This window comes from Micromys minutus, assembly GCF_963924665.1.
Source record: "Micromys minutus genome assembly, chromosome: 18".
NCBI classification, from domain to species: domain Eukaryota; kingdom Metazoa; phylum Chordata; class Mammalia; order Rodentia; family Muridae; genus Micromys; species Micromys minutus.
The window spans coordinates 41,141,071-41,166,185 of record NC_137953.1 but is presented as its reverse complement, the minus strand read 5'-3'; the positions used below and the strand labels follow the sequence as shown (position 1 = coordinate 41,166,185).

Genomic DNA, 25,115 nt, shown 5'->3' with positions numbered 1-25,115 from the left:
TGACAGTTCAGAGGTGGCCTTTGAAGCTGACAGGGGAAGTCGTAAGTTTGAAACAAAACAGCAGTGGGAGAAACCCAGTCACTGGCAGATCACAGCATAGCACATCACCCATGGCAGGAATCCACACAGAAAACCTCTTACATGTTCACAGCGACTGAGGCTCCCTCCTCAGGGGTTGCTGTCAAGTAGGATCACACTTGATATTTAGAAGCAGAGATCCTCTGAGGTGTTGGGGGAGGGGGGAGGATATAGTCTTGTTAATAACAAGAATGACATACAGAAGGAATCAGACAGAAGGAATTAGCAACAAAGGAGACTGCAAAACAGCACTTCTCCAAGCACTCTGTCCTAAAATGCTGACTCAAATTTGCAGTTTGTGTTTCTCAAAAGAACTTCTAAAATTAGAAGAAAAGGACAGACATTAAACTTGACTTTCATTTTGGAGTGCTTTAATAGCTTATACATGTTGGGGGTGGCCTTTTTTAGGGGTGCACACTGGATGACCGACTGGATGCCTGCTGGATGTGGTCTATGCCACAGCCGTTTAACCATGGCAAACCTGCTGTGCCGGGGGTTCAGGGGAAATGAACGCAAACTGAGTGTGCTTCAAATAACCAACTAAGCACCGGAAGCTCCCACAGAGCCTGCACGACAAACTACACTCCACCTTTGGTTGTGACACCCGTGTAAAGGTGTATCTGTCCTAAAAGTACAGGCAGAATCCTTTTATAATTTCAAAGGCATCAAAAGTGCTGTTTTTGTCACACCCTCTGACACTCAGACTCATTTTGGCATCGTACAAAGGAGGTGGCCATTTTTAGGATGCTCCATGTCCAAAACATTCATGACATGGGGTGAGAAAGGGCCATTTATTCTGTGTGTGGATCTGAACGTATCACATGATGTCATGCTAAACATCTGCCTGGATATTTGAGATTTGGTTTGAGTGGTCTGGAAAGGGGATCTTCTAGCTTAGGAAGAGTACCTATTAAATCAAGATTAATAAATAGGCTACTTGATGAAGAACAGTGGGGCCTCTCCTGCATGCCTTCTCCCTGGAGTGTGCACATAAACACTGGTTGTACCAGTTTCCAGGAACAGGTGTCCTTATGTCCCAAGACTGACTGAGAAGGGCAGAAACAATTCTGGAACCAGTGACTACAGTCTGGGGGCCTGTTCGAGCTGTTCCCATTTCCTTGAAACCTGTAGGCACACAGGTTTTGATTAGGCTGAGCCCCACAAACTCTACCCCATTATCTGCTGTTCAATCAAAAGTATTCATTCACCTGATGAAGAGGTTCGTGGTGTGACTCCCTGTTAAGTGTGTGGTTTCCCAGAGTTTCTCTCAGGCACCGGGACACAGAATGCCATAATGTCAGGGGCTGAGAAATATGACGTCAGAAGAGCACTGTGAGGTAACCTCTCTCTGGCCCAAAGTGAGTAAGACAGGCTTCAAATAAAGAAATAACAGCAAAATCAGAAATGAGGGGAACTCTCATTTCCTTCATGGTTTCAAAGCCCTGTCTGTATTTCTTCAGTCACTATAGAGGTTGACAGGAACATAGTTCTACTTCCCGTCTGTAACTCTCAGAGCCTGACCACCATGGGCAGGAATCACTGAAAATAATGTCTGCTTCCGTGAGACACTCAAACATAATCTGTGAGCAAACTGTCAGTCAAGACCAAGGACCGGGGTTAGGACATCCCAGCGGCCTCATTCTGTAGAACGGACCTCAGCGAGATGTTCTGCTAAGGTGCCAAGAGCTGGGCGAGCCCAACAAATAAACAGCAAATACAACTAAGACTGAAAACCCAAACTCCGATATGTATTTGAATAACCAAATAAATATGAAGCTTCCCCTCCCAAGTGCAGCTTTTTCTCTTTCTTCCCCCCAGGCCCCAGACCACAATGAAACCACCAACATATTCTTCGACTGCAAAAGCCACAGTTGTACTTCCGACAGGAAGGTGGAGGCCCTCAGAGCTGTAGCACCAGGAAAGGAAGCTGGCAATGGCCTTGTTTGAAGTCACCAGGCTCCACGGCCCACCGTGAGGTTCTCACCAGTAGCTCTTTTAGATTACCAAACAGTCTCAGTGTCTTGTTGTTAATATTACTATTAATGGAGAAAAAGAGGGCTCAAGCTGTTACTAAAATGTCTTGAGATCTCTCTTCTCAGGAGACAGAGTAGTGGTGTGTTGTATGGCCCAGTCAGATTCCCGGGGAAATGCTGCCCCCTGCATCCCTATCCACCTATAGGGTTTAATCTTTTGCCTTTGAAAGAGGAGACTAACTTACATTTTGTTAGCTTAAGTTTGTGTTTTGGTTTCGTGTGTGTGTGTGTGTGTGTGTGTGTGTGTGTGTGTGTGTGTGTGTATGTGTGTAAGTGCTGGCTTTTGGCCCAAAGTACACACATTTTGACTGAACCAAAGTGGTCATCAAATTGCCAACCCAGTAACATGAGTTGTCCGTGTGACTTTATGGCATCTTCTAACGTCGCAACTTGTTCCCTTCCTCGGGCAGCTCGCCCGGGAGATGCTGCTTCCGACTTTTACAAACACCCACTCAGTTGATTTCCTTTTGGTCTTGCTTCCACGGGAAGCAGATACTTGGCAAACCTGCAAGGGATGCTGATCAGCTGTGGAAGTTCTGTACTGAGCCCTGTTTCTGAGAGAGCCGCAGAAGCTCCTCTCGGATGGCCTTGATGAGGGAGGCGGAAGAGTGGCCGGGCTGGAGGTCCTCTGTGGAGCTGGTGGGGTAACCCAGCCCAGAGCACTGCAGCCCTCGGTGGGCGAGGTTCCCGGGAGGGGCTGAGGGCTCCCTGCCCGAAGTCCTTGGCACCTGAAACAGCGGTGAAGAAGAATACTCTTGATGTCCGAGCATGTGGGTCTGAAAGACACGGTAAATGTTATTACACTTCCCACGTGAGAACAAGAGAAAAAGCTAATCAACACTGGGGATGTCATCTCCCACCCGTTCTCTCCAGCCTGGTCCCTGCCACTCCAGTGTACTGAGTGGGAGCAGTGGGAGCTGCTCCAGGGCTTCTAGTTAATGGCAGAACAGAGAGAGCTGGAAGCTGGAGAGGATAAGTTAGGGAATCCCAGAGTTGGGGCAGCTAAGGAAGCGCTGGCAAAGGTCAAGACAGAAACCCATGTGTCAGTTCTGGTGCCCAGAGAGTGTCCTTAGAGCTGGTCACTCCCCTTCTCTTCCTAACTGCTGGGATCACAGGCATGTCCTTCCACACCCAGCTTCTTTCCGTCTTATCCAACTGTTACCTACCATGCACCTTGCAGTGCCTTTTTAGAAAGTAGGCCCTTTTTACTAGAAGACATTAGTTCTTCTGAAGTTAGCTATGAGTTGATTTGGCATTGTTTTTGGTAAGGATGATTATATTTTCACTTTTTTTTCATCTTTTTTAAAATTTTGCTTTTCGTTTTTGTACTACCAAAAAAAAAAAAAAAATCTCAGGTCAGTGAAGTAAATCAGTATGTGCAATTCGGTATGCTAAATTGCAGGTCACTGCACTAAATTTCAGGCGATGACTAAATCAGTGTGCAGGTTGGTGCACCAAGTCGGTCTTCTAAATGCAAGGCAAGCCCCTCCCAGAGCCGGCTATTCCTACATTTCTCTTTCCCCGTTTAGTGGAAGAAATCCTTCCGTGACCACGGCTGAATTCAGCAGAAAGCCTGCAATACTTCACAAAGCGAAGCTAAGTCCATTAACAACAGGAAACTGTCACCACACTATGAGCAGACAGCTAAGACTGTAAGTCTAGCCAACAATAATTCTCTTAGAGTCACATTTGCCTTCACTAAGTAAAAGTTTCTGACTGAAGAATTTAGTGTCGCTACTGGGAAGGTGACAAGCTGGAATGAATGTTGGCACAACGAGATCTTTAAAAAGGCATTTTTGCATTTGCAGTCTCAAAATCCTTTAGCTTATAGCCCAAGATGAGAAATTGGTTTTTTTAATCTATTTTCTTTTGTGTGTGTGTGTGTGTGTGTGTGTGTGCATGAGTGTATGGGTATAGGTGAGTTCCCACTGAAGCCAGTAGAGGGCATGAGATCTACTGGAGCTGGAGTTACTGGTATTTCTAAACCACAGGACATGGATTCCGGGATTCTAACACTGGTCCTCACGATTGAACAGCAAGGGCTCTTAACCACTGAATGATCTCTCCAGCCATATAAAATTCTGAGCTAATAAACGTCCTTGCAGAGACTAATGGTGCTCATGTTAAGTAACTAGAAACTCAAAGGACAATAGGTGTCTTGAAATGCCCCAAGTCATGTACTTATCACAAAACCATCCCCAGGTGGTGGTCAAGGTATGGGTGTCACCATCCAGGTAGTGAGGATACAGAAAAAGTAAGGTCCTGAATTGACAGCTACAGTGGTCACACCAAAGAAGTAGTCTGGATTTTATTCAGATCCATGACTGGAAGCATGGAACCTGCCTCAACACTTGAAGCCATTCCAAAAGTGGGAGTTTACCAAACTGCAAGTACAACCAAGCCAAGGCAAGAGGAATGGGGGCTGCCTAACAGTGACTGTGAGTTCTATCTGCACAGTGGCTGTGAGTTCTATCTGCACAGTGACTGTGAGTTCTAGCTGTACAGTGACTATGTGAGTTCCAGCTGATGGCCCAAGCCCCAGATACTCACGGCTTCTCTTCGCCCTGCCTCTTCCTCCCCATACACAGGCCAGCCTGGTCCCCCATACTGGCTGCCTCTGCCAGGGGGAATTTCCACTGGCTGGGCCCCAATTCTGCTTGCAATTCCCACCTGAGTCAGGTGCTGGATCTGGGAGCCTGAAAGGAACACACAGCAGAGACCCAGTCAGCATCTGCAGGGCATACATAGGCTGCTGAGGACGAAGCCTTTAGCTCTGACCACCTCTGAGCATGTGGTTTTCTAATCTCAGTGCTGATGTTAAACATCTCCAGAAGTGGCCTTTCCTAAGAACGCAGGCAGGAGAGCCGCTTTCATTCCCTCAATCTCATCATGATGCTGTGCCACACTCCTAACTTCCTGTTGACATCAGATGTCCAGGATCAGGGATCACAAAAGGTGCCTTGAAGGGGAAACATGTTTTAAGGCTGTAAAGAAGCCGAGGCCTAGTGCCTTCTTGCTTATAGCTCTGAGATTCTGAATATATGATGTGCTTTTTTCTTACAACACAGGTAATAAAATTATTTAAATTCAGAATGTTTAATACATCTTATGTTTCCATAACGACCACAACACAAGTAACCCCATTCACTAGCTTAAAGGCAAGAGGCAGTGAAGGCAAAGCCAGCATCTTTCTGGGGCTAATTCTCCACACCCAATTAGCTTGGGTGTGGCTCCAAAATCTGAGTGTTTGTGTCTTTCTCTTTTGCCAGCATTTGGCACATGGAAATACTCCACACTGCAACCAAGGAAGAAAATAAAGGGTCTCTATTTTATTTTTTGATGGTGCTAAGGACTGAGCCCAGATCTACATCTGCTAGGCACAGATAGACTGGATGATCCTGGCAATGTTTAGAATTATATACTGTATTTCACAAGGCTCAGAGATCAAAGGCGCAAAGCTGGGACGTAGCTCTGTGGCATAGAAGCTCTCTGAGGGTCCTGGGGTCATGTGGCCTCCCCATTTCAGCCTGTTTCCTGTGCTGTCCAGGTACCTTAGCCAATAGACTACATTTTAAAAGGAAGTCTACCGTGGTTATATCTGGACATACAGCAGTAACTGGTGGTCAGAGAAAGGAAGTCTGGGCCTCAGCCAGGGCAGGCGAGCCCCACATGAGCCCCACGTGAGCCCTGGTCTGGAACTGGGCAAACTGGGCAAACTGGGCAGCATGAACACCACCGATTCACATCCGTTGTCTTTCCTGCAGACACAGGCTGAGCTCATCCTCTGAAGAGTCACAGGTGCAGCCCAGGAAGGGATGAAGCATAGCTTTTGTGTCCAACCACACACACAGCGGCTAAAATCGTACTGTAGGCCTGACTCTGAGGCCTGTTTGATCCCTTAACCAAACAGTGGCGGCTTCCAGCTGACTCAGAGCCTGGCAGATCCCCAGCCGCTGACAAGCCACGTGTCCTCCAAGCTGGCTCCTGCCCCTGCTGGACATCAGTTCCTCCCAGCTCCAGCCACCTCACAGGGTTATTTCAAGGCACAGAACACCAAACATCTTAAATCACTTCAAGCCTTTCTTGGTCTCTGTTTTAAATAGTGGTGCATGGATGTGGTAGTATATGCTTTAATCCAGCACTCAGGAGGCAGAGGCAGGCAGATCCCTGTGAGGTTGAGGCTAGCCTGGTCTACAGAGATAGTTCCCAGAGAGCCAGGGCTGCACAAAAAGACCCTGTCTCTAATTAATTAGTTAGTTAGTTAATTAAACAATAAACAGCTGTGTAACTTCTCACTGGATATCTAAGGAGGTAGCTTTCTGTTTCTTCTTCTTCTTCCTATTCTGAATAATGATGTGCTGAACATCTTGACACCATGTTGGTTTTCCCCTCAGCATTTTGGATTTGGGAGCGGAGAGATTGTGTATTCCAAGAAAAAAAAAATTTATTCTTTTTAACCAAACCAAAGGTTCATGAGTTCTACTTCCACACTGATCCCAAAAGCTTTACGCTATCATGACTCTGCTTCCTAATGGTGGACGAGCTGCCGCACACTCCCACCACCTAGCCTTCCCCTCCAAGGTGGACTGGCACCCTTAGACTGTGAGCCAAAGCCAAGCCTTCCTTGCTTGGGTTGCAATGAGAACAATAGCTAGATCCTGACCACCAGGCTGTTTCCTCCAGCCCTACCCTGGCTAGCTCACCCAAAGCTTCAGCAAAAGCAGAGTGAGCTCTCCTGCCTTCATGTCCTCAGGGCCAGCTCACCTGCACATTCCCCAACAGGACCAGCTCTGCTGTGCTACACAGTGAGGTGCAGGGCCAGCTCGCCTGAATGCTGCAGCCAGTGAGGGGTGGGGCCAGATGTCCTACTCTTGTGACCTCAGGATCAGCTCACTCGCCGGCTGCAGGTGAGCTGTAGGTTTTTTTATTTTAATAGAAATTAATGCATCTGTATTTGGCTAGCATGTTTGCAGTGCAGCTGAGGTTCCAGGCACAGAATAGGACATGGAAAGTATTTGGGAAAGTCCACAGAGCATCAGGATATATTGTTCTGTGAATGACAGACCATGAAAAATATAAGAATTTCCTAGAATAACAATGAAAAAATAACTAGTGTGGTGGTTTAAATAGGAATAGCTCCCTAGGGTCATATCTGCATGTTTGGTTACCAAGGAATGGTACCTTAGGAGGTATGGTCTTGTTGGAGGAAGTGTGTCACTGGGGTGAGCTTTGGGGTTTCGAATGCTCAAGCCCGGCTCAGTGGTTCTCTCTTCCTGCTCCCTGTGGGTCCAGATGTAGAAGTCCCAGCTACCTGTCCAGTACCATGTCTGCCTGCACACTGCCATACTTCCCACCATGATGATAATGGACTGAACCTCTGAACCTGTAATTAAACGTTGTCCTTTATAAGACTTGCCATGGTCATGGTGTCTCTTCATAGCAACAGAACTTTGACTAAGATACTATTTAAAAAGCCAGATGGGGCAGCACACATCTGTAAGGCCAGCTTAAGGTGAGACGAAAGGCAAAGACAAGGGAACTGGCCAGAAGCTAGTGGGCCAGCTATACACTTGGCTTTAAGTGCCTTTACCTGCTGACCCATCTCCCTGACTACTAAAGCGAGGTTCCTACCACACAGAAATGCAAGCTCAATCGCCGTACCCACCTGTGGTGCCCCCAACAGGCCGAGGCCTGGCCACTGATGGCATCTCCTCTGAGTAGATCCCTCGGGCAGCGTATGGGGCATCAGATGACGACTGTGGCTGCGGGGACTCAGAGGGGACCAACTCTGAAGACGGCAGCAGCCCTGGGCCAAAGCTAGGTCTGCTGAGAGAGCACAGCACACATCAAACCCCTTACCTCGGCTCTGGAATTTTATTAGGCTACCACCCTCTACATGAATTAAAACAGCTTCAGGTAATTACCTATTTTCTTTCCAGGAATATAGGACATTCTCTGGCTGCCTAAGGGGCTCAACTTTCCTGTGTGTTCAGGGCTTTACCTCACTGCTAAGACTGAAAGACTACAATTAGAAGACAGGAGAGAGGGGGAAGGAGGAGGTGGAGGAGGGAAGGGGAGAAAGGGAGAAGAGGAGATGGAAGAGGAAGGAGGGAAGGAGAAGAGGAAAGGGGATCAGAGTCTTGATTTTCAGTCTGACTGCACACTTTGCACCCCAGAAAGATACAACCTAGACATGAGTGGATATTTACTTTTGGGTTTTGTTTCCAAAAGAAAAACTCTACAATCTCACTTGTCCAACAAGACTGTAAACCAGTCTATGAAAGTGTCCTCAAAGTTTTAAAGTTCTAAAGCCCTTTAAACAGAATAAATCATTACTGAGGGCTCCTAAGACCTTTTGTTTATGTGGATTCTCTCCCTCAGTGCTATCTCTATTACACGTTAAAACTAAGACCACTCAAAAACACTTATTTTAAACATCTATTAAAGCCACCGACCTATTAGGTGATAGCATTTCAGTCCTCATGAAGTAAACGACCATCACCAGTCACCTCCAAATTAGTGAGTAGTACCTTATCTGGTTCAAATGCCCCCAACAGAAGACATCTAGATTCTCACAGTTCTTCATTATCTAGAGAACATGCTATTGGTTTCTGTGTTCAAACCTAAGGATGTTTATATTGCTTTACACATTTAATATAGCATATTACCCCTGCACAAAGTGGAGAACATATGTTTAGCTTTTTAGAACGATATAAATGTTAAATTTTTTTGTACAACGTTAAGGCAGCACAGTAGACCGGGGTAACTGTCTTTTCAAAGTGGACACCTCATCTAAAGTTTCCAAAACTTCAAGTTATATAGATGCAAATGTAGTATATATACAGTAATACATATACATATGCATGTCCATATATATTTATATTATTGGTCATCTATAAAAGACCAGTAATAGGCCAACTGTGGTGGGGCGTGCCTTTAATCCCAGCACTTGGGAGGTAGAGGCAGGTGGATCTCTGTGAGTTTGAGGTCAGCCTGGTCTACAGAGTGAGCTCAGGACAGCTAGGGACAGAGCCTTTTGGTTTATTTTTTAAAGTAACAGCAGTGTGACATGCAGCGATAGCAATAGCTTTTACAGCTTCTGCAGTCATCTTAACAAAACTGGAGACACTCGTCACACTCCACTAAAAGCAAAACAAAACAAACGAAAAAACAACAACGACAAAACAAAGTGGGATAAAGAGATGACTTGGTGGTTAAGAGCACTGACTGCTTTTCCAGAGGACCTGGGTTCAAATCCCAGCACCCACATAGCAGCTCACACCTGTCTATAACTCTACTTCTAGGAGACCTGACACCTTCATATAGACATACATGCAAGCAAACACCAATGCTCATAAAATAAAGCAAAAAATAAATCACTCAAACAGCAGTTTTTCATGCATCTCATATTTAGTCAACTCTAGAAGGAGGCTCTGCATCAGAGTGTGTTTTTGGGGTGTGGGTGGGGATGCTAAGATCTTTCTAGGAAATAGTCAGATCATTTCACACACTGACACCACACCGACACTCTAGGTGGAGTCCGACACAGGACTCTGAAGGAGCTTCTACACTCTACCCCATTAAAACCCTTTTCTCTCTCTGGTGATTTGTCCTTTAGAAAATGCAAATTATGAACAGTCTACAGCTGTAGGCACACTTAACAGTAAGGAAACTCACTGAGCTCATCCAGGAAGGACTGTAGGATGGACTAGAGCACTGTCAAGTTCACAGTTGCAGGAGGCAAAACCTAACAAATACATATGTTTAACTTGAATAGGCAAGACAGAATTCTTCTTCCTGGACAAGTCTGTTACTATCCAATTAAAATTTTTTTTCTGTTTAGATTTATTTAATTTTATGTATATGGCTTTTTGCCTCTCTCTCTCTCTCTCTCTCTCTCTCTCTCTGTGTGTGTGTGTGTGTGTGTGTGTGTGTGTGTGTGTGTTTCAATCAAGAAAACCCACAAGACCAATTTTCTAACTGTTCAAATTAACTGAAAACTGAGTCTATAAAATAAAAACAATAGCCTTCATGAAAAAGCCAAGGCGGGATGTCTTCTGGAAATCTTACCTTGGCAGTGGGCCCGACGGGGGAGTCATCCCATAGTCTTCATATCTCTAGGAAAAATTCAAAAGAACACAAAGATAAACATGTAATTCTTATTTGAAAATGACAGTATCAAGCCAGGTATGGTTGCAAATGTCTTTAGTCCCAGCACTTGGGAGGCAGAGGCAGGCAGATCTCTGCAAGTTTGAGGCTAGCCTGATCTACAGAGCTAGTTCCAGCACAGACAGGGCTACACAGAGAAACCCTATCTTAAAAAAAACAAGGAGGGAGGGAGGGAGGGGACAATAGCAGACAATAGACCCAATAGCCTTTAGGGTCAACTTGCAGAAATATTATTATTGTTGTCACTGAGGAGTGTTTTGCTATATTGCCTTAGCTAGCCAGGACCTTGCTATGTAGACCAGGCTAGTCCTACACTCAAAAGATCCCCCTGCCTCTGCCTCCAAGTGCTGGTGCTAAGAGAATGTGCTTCCATACAAGAGATAACGGGTTTTGTTTTGCTTTGTCTGTTGTGCCTGTTGTCGGCTTTGTTTCGTTTTTGAGACAGGGTCTCTCAACATAGCCAGGGCTGTCCTGGAGCTCGCCATGGAGACCAGGCTGGCTTGAAATTCACAGAGATCCACTGTGATTAAAGGCAAGCCCCTTATCACCCAGCAAGAACTGCTTTCTTATTAAAACTTGGAATGCTACTGGGGCCTTCCAACAGTAATTGGCAATGAGAGTTTTTCAGTTCATTACTTATAATTAATTTTTCTCTATGTAACAGGGTATTCTGCCTGTATATACCTCTATGGAGCACATGGGTGCAATGTCCACATGGGTCAGAAGGCACTGGGTCACCCAGAACTGGAGTCACAGGCAGCTGTGAGCCTCCAGGTATCGCTGACTATCTCTCATCCCCTGAACCGATTCTTCACACTATTGATAGCTTGCTCTACTGTGTCTTAACTTTTCAATTCCATGTAATCCCATCTGTCGGGTCTTGGGATTTTTCTGTGTGCTCCCAGAGCTGATTTTTAAAACTAAAAACCTAAAACTGGGTGAATAAAGCTGCTATGATACAAAGGCTTCTGGGTAAAAATTAGCAAACGAACGGCTGATTTGTGTAGTGATATTAACTTACTGAGAGACAGCCTGGATGCGGACGGTGTTAAAGAGTACTTACATGCCTCGCATGAACAGGATCCTGTATCTAATGCCCACCACCATGTTTGGTTTTGGGATTTTTGCTTTTCAAAGTAAAATAGATCCAAAGTAATCTGGGCTATGCACGCAGCCCAGCGGCAGACTATTTGGTCAGCAGGAGCAGACCTGAGCACGATTCGGGCAATACAATAAAAGCAACTCTCAAAGTGTTAGTCCTCCCCCAACTCCCCTCCTTTCTTTCCTTTTTCTTTTTTCCCCCCACCAGGGCAGGTTTCTCTGTGTAGCCCTGGCTGTCCTAGAACTCACTCTGTAGACCAAGCTGGCCTCGAACTCACAGAGATCCATCTGAGTGCTGGGATTAAAGGTGTGGACTACCACCGCCTGGCTGACTTTTGCATTTCTTTATTTTTTTTTCTTATAAAGAACATTTAATTGGGGCTGGCTTACGGGTTCAGATGTTTAGTCCATTATCATCAAGGCTGGGACATGGCAGCATCTGAGCAGGCATAGTGCAGGAGAAGCTGGGAGCTCTACATCTTCATCTGAAGGCTGCTAGAAGACTGGCTTCCAGTCAGCTAGGGTGAGGGTCTTAAAGCCCATATCCACAATGACACACCTATTCCAACAGGGCCACACCTTCTAATAGTGCCACTTCCTAGGCCAAGCATATGCAAAGTGTCATGGAACCCATAGTTGAGGGACTTTGCACTTTTTAAGGAGTATGAACTTGAAATTTTAAAGTGTTTGAATTTGGAAGACTGTGGGACCTTATACATTTGCAAACTGATTCATATTGTGGTGTTTATATTACTGTGTGATATTGGGGATGAACAAGAAAGGAAATCACTGTGGCTTTACAGTGATTGACGTGTTTCTGGGTCTAGTTGACAAGGGTCAGGTGGGGCTCTTCATTTATTCTTCATTCCCAGCCTGAGATCTAGGAGTTTGCCTCTCATTTACTTGATTTAATGAAGTTAGTGTTTTTGTGGAGTGTGGAGCTCCCAAAGGCGTTCAGTTCTTGGTTTGTGCTTGGAAACTCAGAGATGTTGAAAGACAGAACTATAAGTATTAGCAAAGTCACCGTTGTGCTAAGTGTAACTTGGAACTGGGGACGGAAGCAGAAAGCCCTAGTAGGGAGTTTGCTAGAAACGATCTATTTGTTCACAAGCTCGGCTTATCAAACTTTAAGAGCCACTCAGATCAGCTTATCCTGACACATATCAAAAGGCCCAAGCCGAAAGTCCTGTTAGGGTGACAACAGAGACTGCGCAGCATGGAGAACTCAGATTCCAACTGGACACAGTCTGGTGGTGGAAAGGCCCTTGTCCATTTCGAGAAGTCAGATTCTTCTTTCTAATGCTCCCGGATAGTCACATGATTAAAATACTGACTGGCGAGAGACAGGACAGGCATGCCTGTTCATAGGACACCTACGACACTGGGCATCTGCTTCAGGCTGCAGAAGAGTTTCCTAATTGGGCAGACATGCTTAGATGTGTTTTTATAGCACACCATACAGTGATACTGAGGAAAAATCTCTAAATGGAGACATCAGAGAAATGACCAGAGCAAAACAGGAATGAACCAGACAACAAACCCAGCAGGGCCTGAGCGGGTGTGCTGCTCAAGGCTCTGCTTGTCCCCTTTTACCTGCATCTGTGACTGTCCAATCTGCATAGATTCTAGGCGCGGTTACCAAAATCCCACTTTCCCAGACTCCTTCTCAGCCCTGCATTCGTGAGTGTGCAGGGAAGAGCAGCGACGTTTGTATTTCTTCATCACAACAACTGTTTCTGTAGATTTTTTTGTCTTTTCTCCTTCTAAAATTATTGTCCTTCATCCCTTGTCTGAAAACCTCCTCCACCTCGGACTGAGGACGTACCCTCGCTGAGCATAGGTTTGATCCCCAGAAATTCCCTAGAAACTCCCCCAGAAACTCCCTGTAAAACAAGGCTGGTGACAGAGACCTGCAACCCCGGCACTTGAGGGGGAGGCAATGGATCAGAACTTCAAGGGCATCTGTGCCACAGAACACGCTCAGGCCAGCCTGGGCTACAAGAGACCCTTTCAGATTATTTTCTTTAACCTTGCAAGAGGTGACTCACCTATTTTAGATCACTGTTGAAGTGTCACTTTTGTAGTAAGATGTGTAGAGTTGTCAGGGTAGTATTGAAAAGTAAGAAGCCTAGCATGTGGCAAAGCTTATCTTAATAAAGTTAACTGATTTACCACTTGTATGCCCAGTTTGCAGCTGAGGCTATGAAAGAGAAAGTCTGTTGTTTTCTTCGTTACATAACATTGAGTTTTCCAGTATGGCTTGTTTACCTAACACAACACTGATACACAAAGACAGATAGTTTGTTTTGTTTTCTGAGACAGGGTTTCCTCTGTGTAGCCACTGGCTATCCTGGAACTTACTCTGTAGACCAGGCTGGCCTTGAACTCACAGAGGTCCACCTGCCTCTGCCTCCTGAGTACTGGGATTAAAGGTGTGTGCCACCACTGTCCTGACTGAAGTCCACTACTTTCTATGCTGACAAATATTAATGATAAAAAGATTGATAAGCCTTAAAGAAAGACCTACTCATGTCAACAAAAGGCAGGGTGGAAAACTGATATTTGCAAATAAATGGTTGTTCCTGTCTGTGCTTGGACTGGTGCTAAGGGGGCATCTCCAGGACTAGGTGGCCCGAGAGCAAGTTAAACAATCCCACCCCTTTACAGAAACCAATGAGAACATGCCCTGACCACCTGTCCCACTTCCAGTCCCTGGGAGGGAGCTCAGACGAGATTTCCTTGAACACCACCTGCACACTCCTCAAACATCAGAGCTACAAGAAAGGCTGTTTCCAAACACTAAGAATTGATTGTAGTAAAAGATAAAAGCCAAGACCTACCAAGCAAGCTTTAAGTCTCATAAAATGCAGCCAGACTTTCACAGGGTGCCTTCAAGTGACAGTGAGGTAACACAAGTCAAGCATTTTGCCCAGTAGAAAATTCCAGGCCAGTACTCACGCTGCAAGGGTTGTTGGTCGTCTGAGCGGGGCTGTAGAAGGACCCCCACTGCGTGGCTCGTCTTTCTTCCCTGGAAGGGGTGCTATTCACAGGCAGGCTGGCAGGCACCCCGGTACCCGCTCCCACAGCACTGGTGGGCTGGCTGCTGGGAGCCACAAGGGCGAAGGCGTCATCCAGGAGGGAGTGCATGGTCTGGCGTGCCTCCTCGATGGACGGCTGAGGTGGGATGTACTGAGAGGCTGAGAAGGGCAGGCCGGGATACCTGCCCAGCTCTGCAGAGGAGGGCGTCCGGACATCAGCTGGGAGGTCAGGATCAGACTGTGTGAGAGCAAGCGGGAGAATAACATGTGTGTTCCCATGGGGTGCGGGCAGGATCCTACAGCAAATTTTAAAATGGTGCAACTTTGTGGGAAAGGGTTTGTCATAAGAATTAAAAAAATCATCTCTCTTAATAGGTATCATGTTTTGTATGAGGCAAAGACTTCAGCTGAGAAAAACCAAATGAGAATATTCAGCAACGTGTTCTCTGTAAAACTCAACTGTAAAATAGATTTCCGACCTGGGGGGCCGACATCTTCACCGAGAGGGCCTAAGCAGCCACAAATCAGACTTCAAAGGGCACATGCTAACGAGATCCAGTCAACCTTCCACGTGTAAAAACCAAAAGTGGAGCAGACTCTTGACGGTAAGAAACACCATGTATGTGTAGAAATAATTCAGTGCCCAATTCTACTGGCTGGTTTTGTGTGTCAACTTGACACAAGCTGGAGTTATCATAGAAAAAGGAGCCTCAGTTGGGGAAATGCCTCCATGAGGTCCAGCTGTAAGGCATTTTCTCAACTAGTGATCAAGGGGGGAGGGCCCAGCCCATTGTGGGTGGTGCCATCTCTGGGCTGGTATACCTGGGTTCTATAAGAAAGCAGGCTGAGCAAGCCAGGGGAAGCAAGCCAGTAAGTAACATCCCTCCATGGCCTCTGCATCAGCTCCTGCTTCCTGACCTGCCTGGGTTCCAGTCCTGACTTTCGTTGGTGATGAACAGCAATGTGGAAGTGTAAGCTGAATGAACCCTTTCCTCCCCAACTTGCTTCTTGGTCATGATGTTTGTGCAGGAATAGAAACCCTGACTAAGACATATTTAAAAACTGTTTACTATAGTAAATACTAACAAATATTCAGAAACCATGTCTCTAAAATAGAGATTCCTGAGTAATTAAGAAAGGTTTAATCTCTGTCCCCACTGTTTAAGAGATAAGAATCAGAGATAGAAGATGATATTTTCCCCAGTCTTTCTTCTTTTTCATTTTATTTACTGAGACAGGGTCACTCTGCAGAGTCCTGGCTGGCCAAGAACTTCCTACGCAGACCAAGCTGGCCTTGAACACAGGGTGATCCCCTTGTTTCTGCAGTCAGTGCTTGGATTAAAAGCTACAGCATCATGCCCAGCTGAAGATTTATTTTATTTTAAACCCTGTGTGTGTGCAAGTGTGCACCAAGCACACCAAGTCTCCAGTGGGTGGTGTTCACCTACACTCGAGGCCCCTCCCATCTAGTCCTTCCTGGTCACACTTGAAAGAAGAGACAGTTTAGTTTTTGGAGCAGGACAGACAGGTCCTGAGGCTGGGAAGGAAGGGTGGATCCTCTGGTTCCCACTGGCACAGGAATCTTACCAGAAAACCAATGGAGAGCCACAGGTCAGAACTTCCCACGCCTCTGTCTCCTTACTGCCTCTTGAGAATTTGAAAGTCAAGAGTCCTCTTTCCCACATCCCATCCTCTGGCATAGTGCTTCACATGGCGACAGAACTCAACAAATGAGAACCCACGGAGTTAAGGTTTCCTAAGGAAGCCTGGGTTAGAATTTAAATTTTACTCTCTTGAATTTGGGTCTGCTGATCCCATTCTGCTTCAGAACTGATTCATCCCAGATAGCGTACCCAGAACCCAATCAATTCTTCTCAAGTGTAGTTGGTGAGCCAAGTTTAACATGGATTTCCTGACAGGAGACTTAAAGGGGCATGAGCCACCGACAGACAACTACAAAGCAGGGGAATGTTCGTCTTGGCAACGATTACTCCTAAGGGAGAAGCGTAGACCTTCCTGGGCCTGCTCCTGAGATGCTCAGGATAAACACAGCTGCTCTCATCTCAAATGGCAACGGTCACATCATGCCCAGGGGACAGCATTTTACAATGATTCCTGATCCTGTCATTCTTCAGACGTACACACTATGTTGTAGGTCATGCCTCACAGTGGCTATTTTCAAGTCATCAGTGGGCTCACTTCTGACATCACATCCTGGTTTGGATGTGTGCCTGTTGTCCTGGTTTAATCATTAATAGAATTAATTTCCTTTCTCTTCCAGGAGCATCTGGACACTAAATGGCAGGGGTCAACAAACGTAGTTTTTTGTTGCTGATGTTGTTTTAAGCTGATAGGGTCTCTCTCTCTCTCTCTCTCTCTCTCTCTCTCTCCCTCCCTCCCTCCCTCCCTCCCTCCCTCCCTCCTTCCCCCCTCCCTCCCTCCCTCCAAACTCCTGGCCTCAGGCCAACTGCTTGGCTGCCACCTCTCAAGCAGCTGGGACTATGGATGGCCACCAGCAGGCGTGGAGCCAACAAAAACTTTCAGTCAAGAGACAGACAATAAATATTCTAGGTTCTGCAAGTCATAAAAGTCTGTCACAACAAACTCAAAAGGCAGCCAAAGACAGCCTGCAAGCAAGGGCGTGGCTGTTTTACGAAAAGGCCCAGTGTTGATCAAAAGAGCAGCAGGCTGGACCAGCAGGCTGGGTGTCGCCCGAGGACAGAAGTCTTCCAGGCCTAAACCAGAGAGATGACTGGATAGAAGGGGTTGAGGATTTTGGAGGACAGCCCTCAAGGAGAGGTTATTTTGAAAGGAAAAATGGAAAATTCCAGATAATTTAAAACTATGTACTACACATATTGTCTTGAAGGTAAAAAACAAAGGGAGATCCAAGCCAGGCACCATGGCTTCTGCCTGACGTCCCAGCAGGAAGATTGCTTGAGCTAGGAGTTTGAGGCTAGCCTGGGCAACATAGCAGGATTTTGTTCCCACAAATTAGGTTAAACCCAAAAGGAGGGTCCAGGACACCACAAGTAAAGCCTGGCGTTGGTCATCAGTGAATATGAAGAGTCCAAGGAAAACCAAACTCTCTACAGAGAATTCAACTGGAGGCTGGAACTCAAGGGCTCGAAAACAATCATCTCCTGCAGGCTCCTTTGAGAAGATGAATCCAGGCTGGCTAGGAAAAGTTGTGTGGGTAAGGAAGAAATGTTGTTTCTATTACTAGCTCTACAAAAGTACCGGATGACTATACTGAAGACATATAAGGACAGTTTCTACAGACTGAGCCTAACACCAACAGAATGTTTGGATACATGCTTCCAAAAGGCTCCAGCAGAATAGGTACACCTGTCTGTTTCGGGGAAAAGCTGGAGAGAGGGAGAGAGGGGGAGAGGGAAGGGGAGAGAGAGGAAGAGAGGGAGGGGGGAGAGAGGGAGAGAGGGGGAGGGGGAGTGAGGGAGAGAGAAGAAGAGAGGGATACAGAGGGAGAGAGGGAGAGAGAGAGAGAGAGAGAGAGAGAGAGAGAGAGAGAGAGAGAGAGAGAGTTGCTCCCTGGTCAGGGGCCCTAAATTCAGAAAAAGGAAGAGAAACTACTTGATCTTTGCTCCATAGGGGCATTTATAATTAGCAGCAATTGCTCACAAGAACCCTCATGAGGAGGTTAAAGGTCAAGCCAGACTTCAGAACTCATTGAGCTCCCGAAGTGGAACCTGTTTCTTCCTGATGATCTTGATGAAACAGACTTTAGCGATGTCTGTATGGTGTTTGCCACATTTTAATTAACTTTTTTAGTGCTTTTCAGTATTAGTTACATGTCATTCAGGGAAAAAAACAGAAATCTCAAATAAACATCAGTGCTAAGGGCAACTGTGTCTCGTCATGGTGCCTTCTGTGAGAACAAGCTTGTTGCTACGTCACACAAGCAAAGCTGGCGTTCTAGGTCTGCTCAGCACAGTAGGGCTGAGTCTAGAGTCCCTGCTGTGGCCGGTGAGCTGTGGCCATCAGACTTCTCTCTGCCAGAGCATCTCTGTGTCTCCTCTTCGGTGGAGCCTGCGCGTGTGTGTCAGTGTATGATATCAATGTCTGCCTTCGCCACCTCAACCCAGGCTGTCTGTGTGCCCTTCCATTTGAAAACTAAGGTTCTCACTCTTCGATTTACATTAAATTCTTTACCCCCATGAAAATCATACATTTATATATACACACACACACACACACACACACACACATTGACCATTCCTAATCTGAAGTCAGAAACTGAGCTGACGTGACACTTAGCTGCAGATTTTAAACATTTCACATCATAGCCTTTCCTATCAGGGTGCCCAGCTGATAAAGTCTGCACAAACATTCTAAGATATCCAGTGTCTGAATCAGTGTGGTCTCCAGAATTTAGGATAAAGGAGACTGAACTAGGCAATTCACTCTCTCTCCTTGGATCCTCAGGGATTTGGGAGTGTGGGGCACGCAGACAAAACAGGAAACATCCAAGAAACCCGAACACCCATCTGAGCAGAGAGAGAAAACCTGGACACCCTTGCTCTTCCAATTAACATCAAGCAACTCCCGTTCTGAAAGCAGAGGTGGGTTAGCGCATCACCCGGCAGCTCCCTGGCTCCACCGCTCGGCTGCCCAGCTCTATCTAATCTGGGTGCTGTACAGCCTGCTGGCCCCGGCATTCACTTTGTCGAGAGCAACAGCCACCGCTGTGCAATCTCCTCTCCCACCAAGGCACCCTCCCCAGAGCCTCCACCATGTTTCCCACGGGTTTGGTGTTACATACTGGGCATCCAATGTAGGCAGAGTTATGCACCCCCGGCGGCCGCTTGTATGTGCCGTCACTGTCTGTGGTGATGAGTCTGTCCTTCTCCGCATCAGCGGGACAGCCGTTGATCTGGTGCTTCCGGCGTGGCTTTGGAGAACGTTTCATCCGTGAGCTGACAGGAAAATCAGAAATTATCCTCACAGAGCTGGTCACCTTACCACAGGAAAAGCCCTAGAGATTCTGACAACATAACAATCATGGTCTGTGCCCTGTGGAGCAACCTAACTAGCACAGACAACCAAGAATTCTGCACTCAGAGCATCATTTAGTGACACAAAGAAACAGGTCCAGCCAAGAGGGGTTAATACCTTACAGGTGAACCGAATGGTTGAACAGACCTGAGACCCAGGAGGGACAGGAGCAGGTGCTAGAAAGTGCCCAAAAGTGGCTGCAGGTGAGTCTGTGGGGGAAGATGCTGTGACAGCTCTGTGTGGCTGGCCGAGGACAGAGCGACAGCGGAGAGGAAGGCCCCACCTCCTCAGGGATACAGATTTGGACAGAGAATGACAATTTAATATTTAATTTCCACAGTGCTTTGTCTACATGCATCTATGCGCCTGTGCTACCGACTGTGCGTCTGGTGCCCACAGAGGCAGAAGGGAGCACTGGGGTCCCTGGCACTGGAGTTATGGATGGTTGAGTTACCGTGGAGTTGCTGGGGATTAAACCTAGGTCCTGTGGAAGAGTAGCTGCTGCTTTAACCACTGAGATACCCAGCCCCAGCGTGTTTACAGAAAACACAGCTACACAGGTGCTGGTGGATTGGAAGGTAGAACCGAAGACTGCGGGAGGCTGTGGGAGAACAGAGACCGGCCACAGCACCGTGATTAGCCCGGAGATGAACAAGTGAGGGAGGTAGGGAGACGTAGGAAGAGCAGGGACGGTGACGTGGGGTCAAGGAAGCTGGCTGTACAAAGAGTAGGAGGGTGCAATGTTTTGTCAGACCGAGGACATGATCTGAGAGGCGGAGACTAGAAACCCCTTACTCCCTAGTTTCTTCCCTCCCCAGGAGTGAGTGTACTTCCAGCATGCCTACCCCACTTCCACAGAAACCTCTTCAATCCACTGTCTCAGACTGCCACCTGAACTTGACCAGGAGTGCTGTCCTGGGCCTAGTCTCCTTTCTGCCTGTGTCTAGTCTGCCTGTCCATCCTGTCCCTGGGGCCCCAGCCCACCTCTTCCTGGGCTCTATGAACACAGAGGGCACACTGGCTGCAGGGTCCAGGATCTTGTCAATCTGCATCTGTGCCCTGCGGTACACTCGGTGCCGCTCCTTGGTGTCACCGGAAGACAGGTCATCCACCACCGGGAACTCGTAGTGGCCTCGGCGTTTGGCACGCAGGCGAATCTTGTTGCGGTGATGCTCGATCTCCGACTTGTGGCGCAGTGCCGACTGGATCTAAGTGTGGGTGGTGAGCAGCAAGGACAATGACTCAAGAGTGTCTTCTCGGTTTCTGGGTCCCTTCCTCTGTAAAGCCCTTCTAGATCCTTTCCCCACCTGCACTTGCTCTGTAGGCTTGATGGAGGTGACAAAGACCGGCCACTGCCTATACTGAGTGAGAGAAAGCCATTATGATCACTACCTTAGGGAAGGCTGGCCGTCTGCAGGCTAAAGCCAGCGTTCCAGAGCCAGGGGCAGCTGAGGCAGCGAGCGTGGCTCTGAGGAGCCTTCTCAGGGCTGCTGCTGCCTCAGTGCCTTCACCCATCCTGTCAGGATCTATCTCTCTCCCTGGGAAGTGTTGCAATTTGAAAACAATCAATTGTGGGTCGTGGGAGGGCTCCAGAGGCCCCGCCACTGGCACAGGAGCACTAACAGTTGATGATGTCTGAGAGGAAGAGACGCCTTTTCTTCAAGGACGTGGCGACTGCTAAGCTGCCCATATGCGCGCCCAGTGCAGGGTTTATTAATGGTGATGATGAGAAGACAGCATGGAGTCGGTTAGGTCTGGGGAGAGTTGAGGGAACGGATACATTGTATACGTGTATCAAATATTCAAAAAGTAAGTCAGACATTAAGAAATAAAATGTAGGTGTGTGTGTGTGTGTGTGTGGTCTCACTTGTTTGGTTTTTTTCAATTCTGACAGAGGTCTTACAGAGCAGCCAGACATCCCAGGAGTGAGCCTTCCGTCTCAGCCTGCAGGCTCTGTGGCATTCTGAATCGGGAGCACCGCAGTGTGCGGACTTCTAGCAAGCATCTTATACCGGGGCCTTCCGCTCATCTTTTAACCCCTACCGGATTCGGACACGAGCGTTCTAGTGAGTGCTCCTTCACTCGTCAGATACCTCCTTGTTGATTTTGTTGGTTTCTGCCACTCGGTCAGCCAGGACAGGGTGCTGCGCTGGAGGAGCTGGGATGGGCTGCATGGCAATGAGCTGGATCTTACTGGGGACCCGCCGGCTGGCCTCTGAGGTCCGGGAGATCCTGTCCACATGCTCGAAGATGGAGGCCGAGGAATGCTGCTCATTGCCCGAACTGGGCAGTGGGGCGCCTGGAACAGAAGGGGAGGAACGTGAGCAGGAAAGCCCCAGAAAGCAGCAACGGGGGTCACAACTATGTATTATCCTGAAAGCACTGTTGGGCCCAGTCTCTGACTAAAGCAACTAGAATCTCTCTAGTTCACCACAGATAGACTGTGCTAAATTATCTCATTTGGCTTCCTTAAAAAATTACAAATGAGGGTGACAAGGTGGCTCGGTGGCTCGGCAGGCAGGCACTTGTGCACATGTCTTATGGCTTGAGCTCAATCCTAGATTTCATGAGGAGGCAGAGAAAACTGACTCTTATAAACTCTATAACATGTCATGTGTATACACACACACACACACACACACACACAGAATTACAAATGCCTCTAAGAGGGATGTGAGGAAATCACTATGATACTGTGTGTCGAAGATCACTCTACTGTTTTTTCTACATGTAGTTAAAAATCTTACAGAAAAGAGAAGCTCATGTGAGGGTCGCTTCCATAGCATAGATCAGGCCACAGCTTCCGTGTCCAGAGCCACTCCAATTTCTCATTTTCAGTAATGAGGAATTTCTCTAATGATTACATATAGAAGAAATAAACCTAGTAAAAGTTAACTTTAAAAAGGAAATAAAGGGACCTGGAGAGACTGCTCAGTGTAACAGCACTAGCTGCTCTTGCAGAGGACCAGGGTTTATTTCCCAGCATCCATAGGGTGGATCAGATCCAGGTGATCTCTTTTGGCCTCCTCAATCCCAGGCACACATGTGATATACTGACATATATGCAGGCAAAACACCATATAGATAAGGAAGGAAGAAAAGAAGGGAGAAAGGGGGGAGGGAAGGGGGAGGGAGGGGAGGGGACTGATATTCTTGGGCCCTTTCATGCTCTGACAAAGCTGGGTGACCTGACCTGCAACCCAGCCAGGTATTCCGTTTAACCAGCGGCAGCTACTCAACCTTGCCAGCAGGCAGGCCTGGCTGATCTGAACTTGTAAGACATAGAAAAGTCACAAAGTTGGTGCCTCACTCTCCTGCAGGGTGGAGCTCCCCTCTTGCCTCTGAGTCTCATTATTCAATGGTAGCTCTTCCTGTCCATCTGTCATCTCTGCCTAGATTCCCCCCCCCCATCCCTCCTATGAGTGGGAATCCTTCTTCCTCTCAGCTGACGTCACAACACTTTGGCTACATCATTCATTCACCAGCTACAACCTTCCAGGCAAGGAATGTCTAGACCTCTACCGAGCTACAGGGTAAAGGCAGGAAAATAAAAGAAATCCCCCAGGTCCTGTACTGTCCAGAACCCAGCCCTTCAAAATACCTGGAAAGGGTTTTACAACTATGCATTGAATTATTCTACATATTGTGCTATATATTGTACAATTAAAAAATCACTTAGGAAATAACCAATGGGAGCATAAGAGATACACAGAGATAAATGTGTGAGGAGACCTGCCTTAAAGCACATACAGACTTTGGATAAAAAAGCCTTTCTCTTTCAAAGTTATCCTTAAAAAGTAATAATATAAATTATACCACACATTCAAGAAATCATTGACTTCAATAAATAATGTTATCTACTATAAAATAGCCAAGAAGGGGCTGCTAAGATGGCTCAGAGAGTAGAGAGGCTTGCAGCCAAGCTTGACGACCTGAGCTTGGGCCCAGAACCCATATGCACAAAGGAGAGACTCCTGCAACTTGTCCTCTGAGCTCCACATATGCACCGTAGCCGGTACATCAAACAGATAAATGCAAATAGTTTCTAAGCACTGTGAGAGACTTTAAGTGTTTTTACATAAAAACAAGTTGTGATGAGTAACTTATACAGCAAATAACCATTCTAAAGGGTATACGTCACATTTTAATATATAATATATTAAAACTATATATATTATTTTATAATATATATAAAATTAATATATAATGCTGGATGAGCAGCTGTTGTTCTTGTGAAGGGTCCAGGTTCAAGTTCCCGGCACTCACATGGTGGCTCACAACTGTCTGTAACTAGTTCTGCGGGATCTGATGGCCTCTTCTGACCTCCGCTGGCACCAGGGTACGATGCATACATATACATTCAGGCAAAACACTCATACACATCAAAAATTTTAAATCTTAAAAATGCTTTAAAATTATATTGTAGGTATATGTTAAAATAAACAAATATTTTGAAGTTAAAGGAAAAAAAATTAACTTCTGCTGTTAATTTTCCTGCCCCACAAGGGAGGCAGTGTAGGGTTATACAGAACAATTATACAGCTACGCACAACGGCGAGGGAAGGGTATTCCTGAAATGCTTTGATGGAAGGCTATTTTAAGAAAGAGCTTCATCAGTTACAGACAAATACAGTCAATGCCCACCACTGCTAGCTCTGGTGACCCCCAGGCACCCCCTGTGAGGCTGAGGTCACTGACGGATTGATGACCCTCATCTCTGACACTAAGCACAGTCGTGAGGACCAACTGTAGGCAGCCACTGCTCAGTTGACAATGTTCTTCCTTGAAGAGACCTCTGGAGAGAAATCGAGAACTATGCTTCATGACTTCAATCTTTTCAGAAATGAGCCTTCACAATTACCTCACACCTCACATATGTAGCTAATCTGGCTGACACAATGCATCCCTTCACCTGGCAATGACCTAATCAGGTGCCACAACGGTCCCCGGGAGAAATGCTCGAGCCTAGAGCTTATGGTGATGAAGATCTAACCACTTTGGAACCACACTTCAGATGGTCACGCTTGCATGCGTGAGACCCTCAACAAATCACCAGGGGAGGGGAGGCAGACTGGTGACACACACTCGATACAAGCACCTGGGAGTGCAAGGCCAACCAGATCTCCTAGAGAGGGCCAGGCCACCCAGAGCTACATAGTCAGAGCTATGTAGTAAAGACCCTGCCTCAGCACCCGCCTCCCCCAGAAAGCAGCCCATTCCGGACAGGAGTGAGTAGGCGGGGCCACAAGGAGGGCAGCACGGACTCCCCAGCCTGGCCACTCTCCGCTTTCACCTCACTCCCCACATTCTCTTCAGTGATGGCGGCGGGAAGCTGAAATGATTAAGAGCACAGGACCCTGTCGGTAGTCACTGCTGTAGGGTTCAGAGATGGACGCAAGGGCTGCATGGCAGTCTAGCCGGCACCTTCAAAGTGGCAGGGCAGGGAACACAGTCAAGTTTGAATTTGACAAACCATGAAGAGCAGTCTCTTGTAAGTGTCTGCTGCAAGAGGGGAACTGAAAATGGCGTGCCAGGGACCCTAAAGCCAGTCACTGCATGTGTCAGATGCACTGGTGACAGGGAACATCGGTCCAACAAACAAGGTTCCTGGTAGTTCTCAACAACCTCTTCCATTCACATGGCATGACGCAGAAAAAGGATTTGACGAAAATTTTAAGAA

General features: G+C 46.9%; 1 protein-coding gene across 1 annotated transcript in view; it reads right to left on the bottom strand.

The window, feature by feature from the left end:
- Nucleotides 1-2,632: 2,632 nt before the first annotated feature.
- KIAA1549 overlaps nt 2,633-25,115 on the bottom strand; it is a gene marked incomplete at both ends in the record, with an annotated part of 117,517 nt that continues 95,034 nt past the window's right edge. Inside the window, 8 exons of the mRNA XM_080932182.1 lie at nt 2,633-2,887; nt 4,662-4,807; nt 7,777-7,937; nt 10,182-10,228; nt 14,340-14,657; nt 19,203-19,356; nt 20,420-20,643; nt 21,529-21,734. Of these exons, the coding sequence (XP_080788308.1) occupies nt 2,633-2,887; nt 4,662-4,807; nt 7,777-7,937; nt 10,182-10,228; nt 14,340-14,657; nt 19,203-19,356; nt 20,420-20,643; nt 21,529-21,734 (1,511 nt within the window). The remainder of the gene's footprint in view (nt 2,888-4,661; nt 4,808-7,776; nt 7,938-10,181; nt 10,229-14,339; nt 14,658-19,202; nt 19,357-20,419; nt 20,644-21,528; nt 21,735-25,115) is intronic.